We start from the raw sequence: 13,140 nt of genomic DNA, 5'->3' as shown, positions 1-13,140 counted from the left end.
GAACTCCCCATCTCTGATCTTACCCATTCTCTTTAATTTCGGCCATTTACTTTTATGAGCAAATCCCCCATTCCCATTTACAATTCTGCAATTTATTTTCAGTCATTTACTTCCAGTCCTTTAATTCTAGCATTTACTTTTCCGTTATTTACATTCCCGCCATTTTTATTTTCTGCAACTCTCAACCCAAATTCTGGATTCGCTCAACTAGAACATTCTTCTAATTAAAGTTGCTTGATCAATCAATCCCTGTGGGATTCGACCTCACTCTATTGTGAGTTTTTACTTGACGACAAATTCGGTACACTTGCCGAAGGGAGATTTGTTGAGAGACAAGTTTTCCGTGCATCAAGTTTATGGCGCCGTTGCCGGGGATTGATTGTGCATCAACAATGATTAAATTGGAAGATCACTAGATTGAGCATTTTTATTTTGTGAATTTCATTTTCTGTTTGAGTGATTTACTTTTTGTTTTAGTTAAACTTCTTCCCTTCCCCCTCTACTCTTTTGTTTTTCTTTGTTATTTTCAATTCTGTTTGCTAACCCACTAATTGTTTGATATATTGCATCACCCACAACTAACAGTAATTCTGACACAAATACTGTCTGCACCTATTTTCTTTGCTTGTACTTGTTGGTTGTATGACAGGGAGAAGAAGCGGGGCTTCAACTTCCTTTGATTCTGAACCTGAGAGAACCTTCCTTAGACTAAGGAGGGAGGCAAAAGAAAAACGTGTAGTTGGTGCTGAAGAAGAGGAGGAACACTTTGAGGAATACTTTGAACCAAACATGGAAGAAAACATGGAAAATCATCATGAAGAAGAGACTCACAACCATGGCAGAGGAGGTGGAGCAAATCATGCTGGGGAGGATAGAAGAGTTTTGGGCTCTTACATCAATCCAAACCCAGGTAATTGTGGAAGTAGCATCCAAAAGCCAACAATCCATGCCAACAACTTTGAACTTAAACCACAGCTCATCACCCTTGTTCAGAACAACTGTTCGTTTGGAGGAGGTGTTCAAGAAGATCCCAATCAACATTTGATCACCTTCCTGAGAATATGTGACACAGTGAAATCTAATGGTGTTCATCCTGACGCCTATAGACTGCTCTTATTTCCTTTCTCACTCAGGGACAAGGCAGCCAAGTGGCTGGAATCTTTTCCAAGGGAGAGCTTGACAATTTGGGAGGATGTGGTGAACAAATTCTTAGCAAGATTTTACCCTCCTCAACAAATGAATAGGCTGAGAGCTGAGGTTCAAACTTTTAGGCAACAAGATGGTGAGACTCTGTATGAAGCATGGGAGAGGTTCAAGGACTTAACAAGGAGGTGTCCACCTGACATGTTCAACGAATGGGTCCAGCTGCACATTTTCTATGAAGGGCTCTCTTATGAGTCAAAGAAGGCCGTTGATCATTCATCTGGAGGATCCTTGAACAAGAAGAAGACCATTGAGGAAGCCATAGATGTTATTGAAATAGTAGCAGAAAACGATTACTTCTATGCTTCCGAAAGAGGGAACACCAGAGGAGTGATGGAGCTAAACAATGTAGATGCTCTGTTGGCCCAAAACAAGCTCATTACCCAGCAGCTGGCTGACCTCACCAAGAAGATGGAGAGGAATCAAGTAGCAGCAATCTCATCTTCATTAACAACCCAAGAAGGGGTGAATGAAGAAGCAGAGGGGAGTCAGGAGCAAGCCAACTACATTGGGAATTCACCAAGGAAAAACTATGATCCATACTCCAAAACTTACAACCCTAGATGGAGAAACCACCCAAACATTGGGTGGGGAAGTGAGCAAGATCAAAACCAAGACCAGAGACGTTACAACTCCAACAACAATGCAGCTCACCAGCAATTCACCCAGAGGACATCTCAACACCCCCACAACAACACATCTCCACACACTTATCAAAACCAAAATAGCACATCTGCTCCGAATCACTCATCAATTGATGACAAACTCTCTAAGATTGAAGCCTTACTTGAAGGAATATGGCAAGAGATTCAAGAAAATAAGGTGTTCAAAGAGGAGGTGCGAGCCAATATTAAGAACCAGGGAGAGACCATTAGGAAGCTGGAATTCCAGGTGGGATATTTAGCTGAGAAGATTCCCAAACCTACTGATAGCTTCCCAAGTGACACGGAGAAAAACCCCAAGGGAGAAGCAAAGAAAGTAAGATGGGAAAATTGCAAAATGGTCACTACAAGTGATCAAGAGATTGAAGACAAGCAAGGCAAAATGTGCAAACAACCTGAAAACAACTCAACAAAGGAGGAGGATAGAGATCACAAAGAACCAGAAATCTCACAACAAGAGCTGTTGAAGCTCTATGCACCATTCCCTCAACTGCTCAATGGTGCTGTGGGAAAAAGAATATACTCAAGGTTCCTAGACTTGTTTGCATCTCTGCATGTGAACATACCATTCATCAAGGCAATTCAACAAATGCCTGCATTCATCAAGTATATGAAGGAACTTCTTCCCAAGAAAAGCTCACTCAAGGGAGGGCAGACTATAGTGATGAACAAGGAATGTAGTGCCCTTATTCAACCTGAGTTGCCTACGAAAAGAAGAGACCCAGGGAGTTTTCACATCCCTTGTGCCATAGGCGAAACTATGTTCGATAGAGCACTATGTGATTTGGGGGCCAGCATCAACTTACTACCTTTATCCCTGGTGAAGAGGCTTCAGATTAATGAGATAATGCCCACAGATGTAATCATCAGACTGGCTGACAAAACTCAAAAGCAAGTAATAGGAGTGGTAGAAAATGTGTTGCTAAAGGTTGGGAAATACTTTCTCCCAACAGACTTTGTCATTCTGGACATGGAAGAGACTCACACTCACCCAATCATATTGGGAAGACCATTCCTAGCTACGGCCAGAGCACTTATCGATGTAGAGAAAGGGGAGCTAATATTGAGAATCCATGATGAACGACTCAGCTTCAATGTCTTCAAACTCTCACAAGAAACAGATCGAGAGGACAAGGAACTAAGCACAAACGATAAGGAGACACTGAAGGAGGAGACAAGCACTGAAGCACAGCCAGTTCATTCTGAAAAGTGGGCTTTAACGTGAAGCAAGAAGGGGCACACTGGAACGTTAGTGACAATGTTGAGTGTCACTAACGTTCTCGAAGGTTAACAAGGCAACGTTAAAAGCCACGTTAACCTAGTTAACGTGGGTTTTAACGTGAGGAAAAGGGGTGCATTGGAACGTTAGTGACAATGTTAAGTGTCACTAACGTTCTCGAACTTATATTCTCACTAAATATTAACACCCCTAACGTCCTGAACTAAAGTCTCCGCCCACTTCGCACTTTCTCTCTGCAAGTAAAGCCAAGCCCAAATAAAGAAAGGAACTGCTTCAAACTCAAGATCCAAAGGCCCAAGACTTGAAGAATCACACTAGAAGCTAAGAAGAGTAGTATATATAGGAGTAGCTTTGAATTGAAAAGAAGTTCTGGAGGCTGGGAAAAAGGAGAACTACTCCCTGTATTTTACTTTCTTTGCAGTTTCTAGTTTTCTGATGTATTCTCCATCTTTGTTTTCATTTTCAAGAGCTATGAACAACTAAACCCCTTTCATTGGGTTAGGGAGCTCTGTTGTAATTTGATGGATCAATACTAATTTTCATTATTCTTCTTCTATCTTTCCTCTTGATTTTACTTGAAAGCTTTCGATCTTCATCCAATTGAGTAGTTATCTTGGAAGAGAAGCTATTCAAACTTGGATCTCTTTTGAACCTTGAAAGAGGAATGAAGAGATCAAGCTAGAAATGCTTTCTCATGCTGGACGAAATTGGGTTTGGATGGGTATGTGACTATAACTCTCTCAATACTTGATTTGGGAAATGCATGTGGTATAATCAGTGACCATACTTCATCTCTTCTCATGAGCAATTGACCAAGGAATTGGCTATTGATCAAGATTTGAGAGATTGAATTGTAAGAAATTGTAATTCAATCACTTAAGATTGCCAAGGAGATCAATGAGTGCATTGATTGAGGAAGAGATGAAAATGAACTTGATCTGGAGAATTCCAACATCTCCTAAGCCCAATGAACTTCCCATCTCTGATCTTACCCATTCTCTTTAATTTCGGCCATTTACTTTTATGAGCAAATCCCCCATTCCCATTTACAATTCTGCAATTTATTTTCAGTCATTTACTTCCAGTCCTTTAATTCTAGCATTTACTTTTCCGTTATTTACATTCCCGCCATTTTTATTTTCTGCAACTCTCAACCCAAATTCTGGATTCGCTCAACTAGAACATTCTTCTAATTAAAGTTGCTTGATCAATCAATCCCTGTGGGATTCGACCTCACTCTATTGTGAGTTTTTACTTGACGACAAATTCGGTACACTTGCCGAAGTGAGATTTGTTGAGAGACAAGTTTTTCGTGCATCAGAGGTTGACGTTCAACTTATCTCTAATGCAAGGAGATCCTCATCCTTACACTAGGAGAGTTAACTTTGATCATAGATTGGATCAAGTTCTCTCAGATATCTGTGTGGAAGGAGCACAGTGGAAAAGGGATTCCCAAGGCAATCCCATTCAACTAAGAAGGCTTAACCTAAAGCCCATAGCTAGAGTATGGTTGGAATTCATCCAAAGATCCATCATTCCCACAAGCAATCGATCAGAAGTGACTGTTGACAGAGCCATCATGATCCATTGCATCATGATTGGAAGTGAGGTGGAAGTACATGAGGTGATTCCTCAAGAATTGTATAAGGTAGCTGAGAAGCCTCACACCAATGCAAGGTTGGCATTCCCACACCTTTTTTGTCATCTATGCAATTCAGCTGGAATTGTCATAAATGGAGATATCTCCTTTAGGGAGGATAAGCCCATCACTAAGAAGAGGATGGAGCAAACTAGAGAGCATGCACAAGAGCCCGTGCATCCACTTCAGCATGAAATCCCTGAGATGCCTCAAGGGATGTATTTTCCTCCTCAAAGCTATTGGGATCAATGGCACACTTCACTTGGAGAAATAAGCACTAACATGGAGCAATTGAGGTTTGAGCATCAAGAGCATGCTACCACCCTCAATGAAATAAGAGAAGACCAAAGAGCCATAAGGGAAGAACAAAGGGCTATGAGGGAAGAACAACAAAGGCAAAGGAGTGACACAGAAGAGATCAAGCATCACATTGGATCCTCAAGGAGGAGCACTAGCCACCACCATTAAAGGTGGATTCATTCTCTTTTACCTCGTTTCCTGTTTTATTTTTCTGTTTTCTATTATGTTTTATCTGTTCTCTTTTTTTTGTTGCATGGTCATTCGCATTGATGTCTTAAAGTTGTAAAATGTTTCATATATCTCTCACCTTGCTTAAAAAAAAAATTTATCTAAAAAGAATTGAGAGATGCATGAATTTTAAGTTTAAAATAAGAATAGTTTAATTATTTTGATGCAGTGACATTGCTTTTATTTTCTGAATGTATGAATAAACAATGCATATTTGAAGTTGGAATTTTAGAATGTTGGCTCTTAAAAGAATAAAGAAAAAAGAAAAGTATTATTGGTAATCTGAAAAATCTCTAAAATTGATTATTGAAGCAAGAAAAAGCAGCAAAAAGAAAAAGAAAAAGCTTGCATGCAAAAAAAAAGGCGAAAAAAATTAATAAAAGAAAAAGAAAGCAGAAAAAGCTAATAGCTCTTTAAATCAAAAGGCAAGAGCAAAAAGCCAATAACCCTTTAAACCAAAAGACAAGGGTAAAAGGATCCAAGGCTTTGAGCATCAGTGGATAGGAGGGCCTAAAGGAATAAAATTCTGGCCTAAGCGGCTCATCAAGCTGTCCTTAACCATGTGCTTGTGGCGTGAAGGTGTCAAGTGAAAAGCTTGAGACTGAGCGGTTAAAGTCGTGATCCAAAGCAAAAAAAGTGTGCTTAAGAACTCTGAACACCTCTATCTGGGGACTCTAGCAAAGCTGAGTCACAATCTGAAAATGTTCACCTAGTTAAAGTGTCTGTGGCATGTATGTATCCAGTGGTAATACTGGAAAACAAAGTGCTTAGGGTCACGGCCAAGACTCTAAAAAGTTGTGTTTAAGAATAAAAAAGAGCTAAACTAAGAGAGTCGATAATATTATCTGGATTCTAAGTTCCTAAAGATGCCAACACTTTTGAGTTTCAATGGATAGCGAGATGCCAAAACTATTCAGAAGCAAAAAGCTACTAAGTCCTGCTCATCTAATTGAAACTGAGCTTCGTTAGAAACTTTGAAATTTATTGTATCTTAATTTTCTTTTTATCCTACTATGTTTTTAGTTGCTTGGGGACAAGCAACAGTTTAAGTTTGGTGTTGTGATGAGCGGATATTTTATACGCTTTTTGGCATCATTTTCATATAGTTTTTAGTGTGTTTTGTTTAGTTTTTATTAAGTTTTTATAGGTTTTAGTATTAAATTCACATTTTTGGATTCTACTATGAGTTTTTATATTTTTGTACAATTTTAGGTAATTTATGGCTGAAGTTGAGGAGTTGGAGCAAAAGTCTTATTCAGAGACAGAGAAAGCACTGCAGATGCTGTTTGGATCTGACCTACTTGCACTCAGAAGAGCTTTTTTGGAGATACAGAAGTCTAAATGGAGCTTTCTCACTACAAGAAAAATACCCATTCAGGTACACTTGAAAAGTGTAGCCAAAAGTGAAAAAAAATGATGCCTTAGGCTACGGCTACGCTTTTTGGGCTACGGCTACGCTTTTTGGGGTGATTCCTATTCGGCCGTTGCCTATTCTCAAAGGCTACGCTTTTCTGCACCAAGGGCTACGCTTTTGGCGTTTGGGAATAGGCTACGCTTTTCAAGTGATGCTGTCCAGGACCAAAGGCTACGCTTTTCAGCTTCCATTTTTGTCAGAATAGGCTACGCTTTTCAATACCTACTGCATCACCTGTAAAGCGTAGCCACATTGTATACCATGGCTACTTTTTATAAGTGTAGCCTTAGGTCCCTCTTTTTTTTTGTATACTATAGCTACTGTATATAAGTTTAGCCTTAGGTCTCTTTTTTTTCTGTATAATATATATATATATATATATATATTAATACAACATAATAGTTAATATGATTACATGTATAATAATTCTGTATTTTTATTTAAATGAGTTGAATATTATAAAATAAAAATAAATACATAATTATACTAAATAATTTCTTTAAATAACAAAAATTATCTCTAACCAAAATATATTTATAATAATAATCCAAAAGTACTAGAATGAAGTTAATTGTAAAAATTCATACATCTCACACTAAAGTAAGCATAGCCATATCAAAATAACCATAATATTACTTAGAATTTACTACTAATACTCTACAAAAAAACATATCCTACATATATAAGTATCTTCTAATAAAAGTCATTAGTCAACTATACATGTAAATATTTTAAACAGTACTCTATCTTAGCCAATAAACCACAATAATAATCAGCTTAATTTCCATTGCTTAATCTTCATTGCTTAAAAAGACAACCTAGAAGAAGGTGGAAATTAGGGCAGAACCGGATAGCACAGGGCAGAATAGCAGAGCAGGCGGAATCGAAGAAGGCAAAAGCTTGTTCTTTGGATAGAAACAGGACAGATCAATTAAATAAGTGCAGTATCTGAAATAAACAAATGCAGATCAATTATTTCATCTAACATTACAGTTCTATCCGTCTGATCAAGAGAAAAAGCACAATAATATTAAAAATGTTAGAACAATTCAGTGTTATTGTCTTTTTAATGAAACAGAGGGCGGTCATGCAAACAGAGCAAAACTACCTTCAAAGAAATTATTAAAAGAAATATCCCCTGAAACCAGTAGATTAATTTCAAGCTTCAAGAAGTATAAAAAATTTAATACACATCAAGTCAAAATATGTGGGCATGGTATCCCTCTTTTTATCCTTTTCAAGCATGTTTTTGTTATTTATGCTCAATGAAACAATTGCATGAAAAGTGGATCAGGAGATTTAATCTATATGTGGAGTTGCGGACAAGCACAATCTTAAACTGATTTGACAACTCAATAGGTCCAGAGGCAGATGCCATATTCTAAATCCAAAGAACACATTTACTCATTTATATGAAAATAATTTTCAAGGTGCCAATTCGCTACATAAATTACATTATATATATATATGCAAATATCATATCTACTGGAACAATATATTGACAGGGAAAAGACCAGAAGACTAAAACGAATACAGATCCTCCATATTTCTATGAAAATGGCTACTTCCTTCTATTGTATTTTCTATCAAATCTTCCTATTGAAAGACAAAAAATTGGAGGAAAAGTAAAAGATATTGTTTCTTAGGCCATATATAGAAAAGCAAACCAACCCCTTGATATAAGTAATAACATCTATTTTAGTATTTATATTGTAAAAAGAAAGATAAGACCTATGATAGGCAATAGTGTTAGTGGAGATCTGATGAGCTAAAGAAGTAGTGAATGAACGATACCTACAATGCGGACAAAATGGCCAAATGCACACCATGAAAAGACCCATTTTTGTTTTAGGAGAAAGACATGAATACACTTATTCACAAGTTGATAATAAACTAAAATGTAGCATTATCATTTACAATTTCAAGCCAGAAAGGAAAGTGGGGGATGATAATAGATATATCTCTATAAATGTCAACATAATACACCATCTTTTCTCACTTTTTTTGGCTACACAAGACAATATTCCTTTCCTTTTGTACTATTTCACTATTGCTAATATTAAAGAGGATCACAAACTGCATTAGAACAGTTACATACCTTGTTGACACTTGAAACTAGTTCTTGTAGAGCCCTGATTCTTTCTGCTATTCTTTCTTTGCGCAACTGTAACCATAATGTAACATGAAGAACTGAGGTACAAAATAAACACCCCGTCTTTAAATTTTAACACCATAACCAGCAGACAGCATGTATTTGTGCAAATATCCCAAAGCTCACCCGTTCAGCTATACTGTGTGGGTCTGTAGCCTGTCCTCTTCTAGCCCGCACCCTAGGACGCATTGTTAGAGGATGTGGAGCTGCCGGAATAGTAGTAGGCATTGGTTGGCCATGAAAAACCTGTTAAAAGATTACAGATGATCAGGGGGGCCAAAATAAGGGGGGTGAGGAAACTAAAACAGCAACTCCTCCTCTGCCTCTTAGTGATCACAGCAGTATGGAGAAGGTGTAAATAAACTTGCACTAAATCGTAATCCTGAAATGTTCAAACCATTCCATCAAAATTTATAACACCAACTTACACCTATAAGTCAACACCTACAACAATGATTCAACAATAATAGTCAGCACAAGTGCAGAGTTTATCAATAGCTAGTTGCTCAAATCAAGAAGCACTGAAGCACACACTGCAATAAGTTTTTCCCCCCTGCTGTCTGACCTCGAATAAAGGGGAAAAGAAAAACCAAAGATGACCATCCTGAAACAATAATTTGGTTTCCATAACAGCCATGGAATAACCCTGCCTTGCTCTTTATTTTTTCAAAACTACAACATGCTTTCTTTCCCAACTTCATTTTCAAGGAATTTTGAAAGTGATTCTAATTAGTTAAAAAACTGCCACATGCAATTGTATTTTAGTTCCAGTTCGGAACTCAAAACCCTGCCTTGAAAAAAAACAAATATTGAATGCATTTGAGCTAATTTTCTGTTACGCAAAGCGAGAGAGAGAGAGAGAGAGAGGGACAGGGTGTTTACATTCTTAGCTCTGGCATCAAGGACATCATCGCGAAAGTGCTTGCCGCTACCGGAGGCCTCTTTTGGTGGCTTCAAGAAGCCTACTCCTGGTGCTGCTGCTCTATCGGCTCCTTTCCCTTTGTCCAAGCTGAGACCTAGCTGGTAAAGACAAATGCAAAAGTAGCATGTCTAGTAGTATTTTTCCCACATTCCAATCTTTAATCCATTTTCAAATCATAGTTTTTTCAAATATCTGACCTAAAGATATGCTTTGATCATCAATGGTGCACAAGCTAATTATGCTCTCACCTCAGTAGATTGTTGGAAAGCAGTAGCCTCCCTCAGGTAGATGCCCCGTGAAGAAGGATCTACAATCAGTAATCATGAGCATAAGGGAATTAATATTTTTCTTAAGTTTTCCCTTGTGTCCAATTGAATTAATATTTCAATGAACAAAAATTTTTATCGTTGTTGTGAAAGCCAATACTCTTTTCCCTAACTTCTTCCAGTTTTTACTTGTGTCTTATCATGAGCATTCTAATTCTTAATAAATAACAGAATATCAGAAACAATTTCCCCCAAATGAGTTAGTTATTTATAAGTACAAAACAGGCAAAAAAATAATCTGTTAAACCACGCATCTTCATCAACAACAACATTCATGTTATCAAATCACAATTCACAAACCCATATTTCACAGATTAAAACCCCCAAATTAAAACCCTTAAAATCGGAACCCTAAACCTCTGAAATTGCAGAACCAAATAGAAATCAATAAATACATACTCAACGATGTGAGCACAGAGAAGACGATGATGAGAAGAATGGTGAAGAAGAGCGATGGTCAGTGCAGCAACAGCGATGATCAACATCGACGGTGACTGGCGGTGACTGGTTACTGGGTGGCGACAATCACCAGCGACGGTGAGAAACCGAGAATGGCAAAACTGAAAGGGGAAGGACGATGAGAAGCGAAGAGATGACGATGCTGAGAGCGGCGCAGCTCAGTGCAGTAGGGCGAAGAGGAACGACGGTTAGTGGCGATAGTGAGTGTTGTGTGTGGTTCTTCGCGATGGTGAGAGGGTTTCAGAAAGGGGATAAAGGCACTGTGATAACAAAAATTTCAGAGAGGGTTTCAGAGAGGGTTCTTCGTGATGATGAGTGATGAGTTTTGGAAGGAACAAAGGCACTGTGGTTCGTGTGGTTCTAGAAAGGGGATAAAGGCGCTGTGATTCACTAAGTGTTGTGAGTTTTAGAAAGGGAATAATGAGCTTTGGTGGGAACAAAAATTTCACTAAGTGTTGTGAGTTTGTTTTCAATTGGGAAAAAGAGGGAAGGCATCACTTTTGAAGCGCACCCAAAACTTAACTAATAGGCTACCGTCAAAAAGCGTTCTCTTTGATACAAAAAGTGGACCCATAGATATTAACATACGGCTACGCTTTATAAGTGATTTCTATAATACCTAAGGCTACACTTTTTAAATGATGCCAGAATTGTGTTTCCTTTTATCTAAAAAAAGGCAACACTGAGAAAAGCGTAGCCTATGAATAGGCTATGCTTTTCAAATGTAGCTTAAAAAAAGTGTGGCTAAATGGATATTTTTCTTGTAGTGTCTCAATGGCTATGGAAAGCTGACTTCCAGAGCTTTCCAGAAATGTTTAATAATCCATACTTTTCTTCAGATTAGAAGGCCTAAAACTGGTGTCCAACGCCAGTTTCCTGCCCCCTTCCAGGCATCCAGCGTCCAAAGAGCAGAGACCAGCGTCCAAACGCCCAAAGAGGACCCCCTAGCCAACTTTTCTTGCCCTAGGAGCCTCATATCACGTGGATCCCATCAAAGCTCATCCCAAACACTCACCAAGTGGGTCCCGTAAGTGGATTTTAGCATTAAATAGATAGTTTTACCCTTACTAGTCATCTATTTAGTATTTACAGTGTATTTTACATAATCATTCAGACATCACGCATACTTTACACATTATTTTCGAGTTTTACTTTGTATTTCCTTTTAGTATGAGTTTTAAACCTCCTAGGTTGAGGGGATGAGCCATACTGAGTCTTATGAATTAATAAAAGTATTACTATTTCTTCTTCGATCCGTGTTTGATTTAATTCTAAGATGTATACCCAATCTTCAACATGGTGAATAGGATGATCAGTGACAATCAGCTCTGTTCATCATACTAAGATGAATGTGCCTGACAAACACCCGCGTCTACTTGGGTTCGTGTGAATACGTGACTAGAAAGCACGAGCCAACAACTATGTTTATACATCTCTCAGATGGCTAATCCACGACTTCATTGGGGACTTTTCGAGACACCAGTTCAGCCGATTTCCAGGGAGATTAGGGTCTCCGTGGTATAGGCTAGAATCCAAAGAAGCAGCATTCTCTGATTTGGAAGATTCGACCTTGTCTGTGGCGTTTTGAGTAGGATCGCCAGGAGAATGAACTGCTAAGAGCTTCACGCTTCGTCAAATTGGATGACCACGACCAATGGCATTCAATCTGTAGCAAAGGAGATCAATGACCACAGCCCATGGCATTGATCACATACAGCCTACCATAGAAGAAATCACTCACAGGCAAAGAAGATAGTAATACAAGAGTTAATTCAGAAAGACAAAGCAACTCCGATCCTCAACTACATTCCTATTACTGATTGCCCTTAAATCAATCCAACTGACTCCACTCCAATTTACAAATTCAAATTATGAATATTTTCCCCTTTTTCATAAAAACACAACCTTCTGATTCGCCTGACTAAGACCTGCAAGATAACCATAGCTTGCTTCAAACCACAATCGTCGTAGGTTCGACCCTGACTCGCTCAGGTATTACTTGGACGACCCAGTGCACTTGCTGGTACAGCTGTACGGACTGTGGGGATTCATGCACCACCCTCAAAGGAGAAGAATGATCAAAATTAATCGTAGTACTTTGAAATAATGACGACCTGTTTGCATGGAAACCTGCCGACATGCTTAGAATAGACCTAGAAGTCCTTTGTCACAAGCTGGCTATCAACAAGGCAATCCAACCTGCCCAGAAGAAAAGAAACCTCATAACAGAAAAAATGCAAGCAACCTTAGAGGAAACAAAGAAGCTTCTCAACGCAGGTTTCATCAAAGAGATCCGCTTTACCACATGGCTATCCAACGTGGTAATGGTAAGAAAAAGCTCAGGTAAATGGCGCATGTGCGTCGACTTTACAAACCTAAATAAGGCTTGCCCTAAAGATGCGTATCCGCTACCTTGCATTGATAAATTAGTAGACAATGCTTCTGGTTTTAATAGTTTAAGCTTTATAGATGCATACTCTGGGTATAACCAGATCCTTATGCACCCAGAAGACCAAAGCAAAACAGCTTTCATTACAGAACATGGAAATTTTTATTTTAAGATAATGCCATTTGGTCTAAAGAATGCAGGTGCAA

At 38.5% G+C, this 13,140-nt stretch overlaps 1 protein-coding gene and 1 non-coding gene across 2 annotated transcripts; both read right to left on the bottom strand.

Moving 5' to 3' along the window:
* Positions 1 to 1,242: 1,242 nt before the first annotated feature.
* On the bottom strand, positions 1,243 to 1,346 carry LOC148570794 (small nucleolar RNA R71). Its single transcript, XR_015907889.1, has one exon. It is a non-coding gene; the product is annotated as a small nucleolar RNA R71 (small nucleolar RNA).
* Positions 1,347 to 7,617: 6,271 nt separating this feature from the next.
* LOC110270206 (transcription factor UNE12-like) lies at positions 7,618 to 10,571 on the bottom strand. Its single transcript, XM_088507164.1, has 6 exons — positions 10,502 to 10,571; positions 10,009 to 10,067; positions 9,721 to 9,858; positions 8,965 to 9,084; positions 8,785 to 8,850; positions 7,618 to 7,689 (listed from the first exon to the last, which is right to left on the bottom strand). Exons 1-6 carry the CDS (start codon positions 10,569 to 10,571, stop codon positions 7,618 to 7,620), a joined length of 525 nt encoding a protein of 174 aa, XP_088363290.1.
* Between the last annotated feature and the right edge of the window lie 2,569 nt (positions 10,572 to 13,140).

This window comes from Arachis ipaensis, chromosome B3, assembly GCF_059453495.1.
Source record: "Arachis ipaensis isolate K30076 ecotype BB chromosome B3, ASM5945349v1, whole genome shotgun sequence".
In the NCBI taxonomy this organism is placed as follows: Eukaryota; Viridiplantae; Streptophyta; class Magnoliopsida; order Fabales; family Fabaceae; genus Arachis; species Arachis ipaensis.
This window is presented reverse-complemented; position numbering and strand designations above follow the sequence as displayed.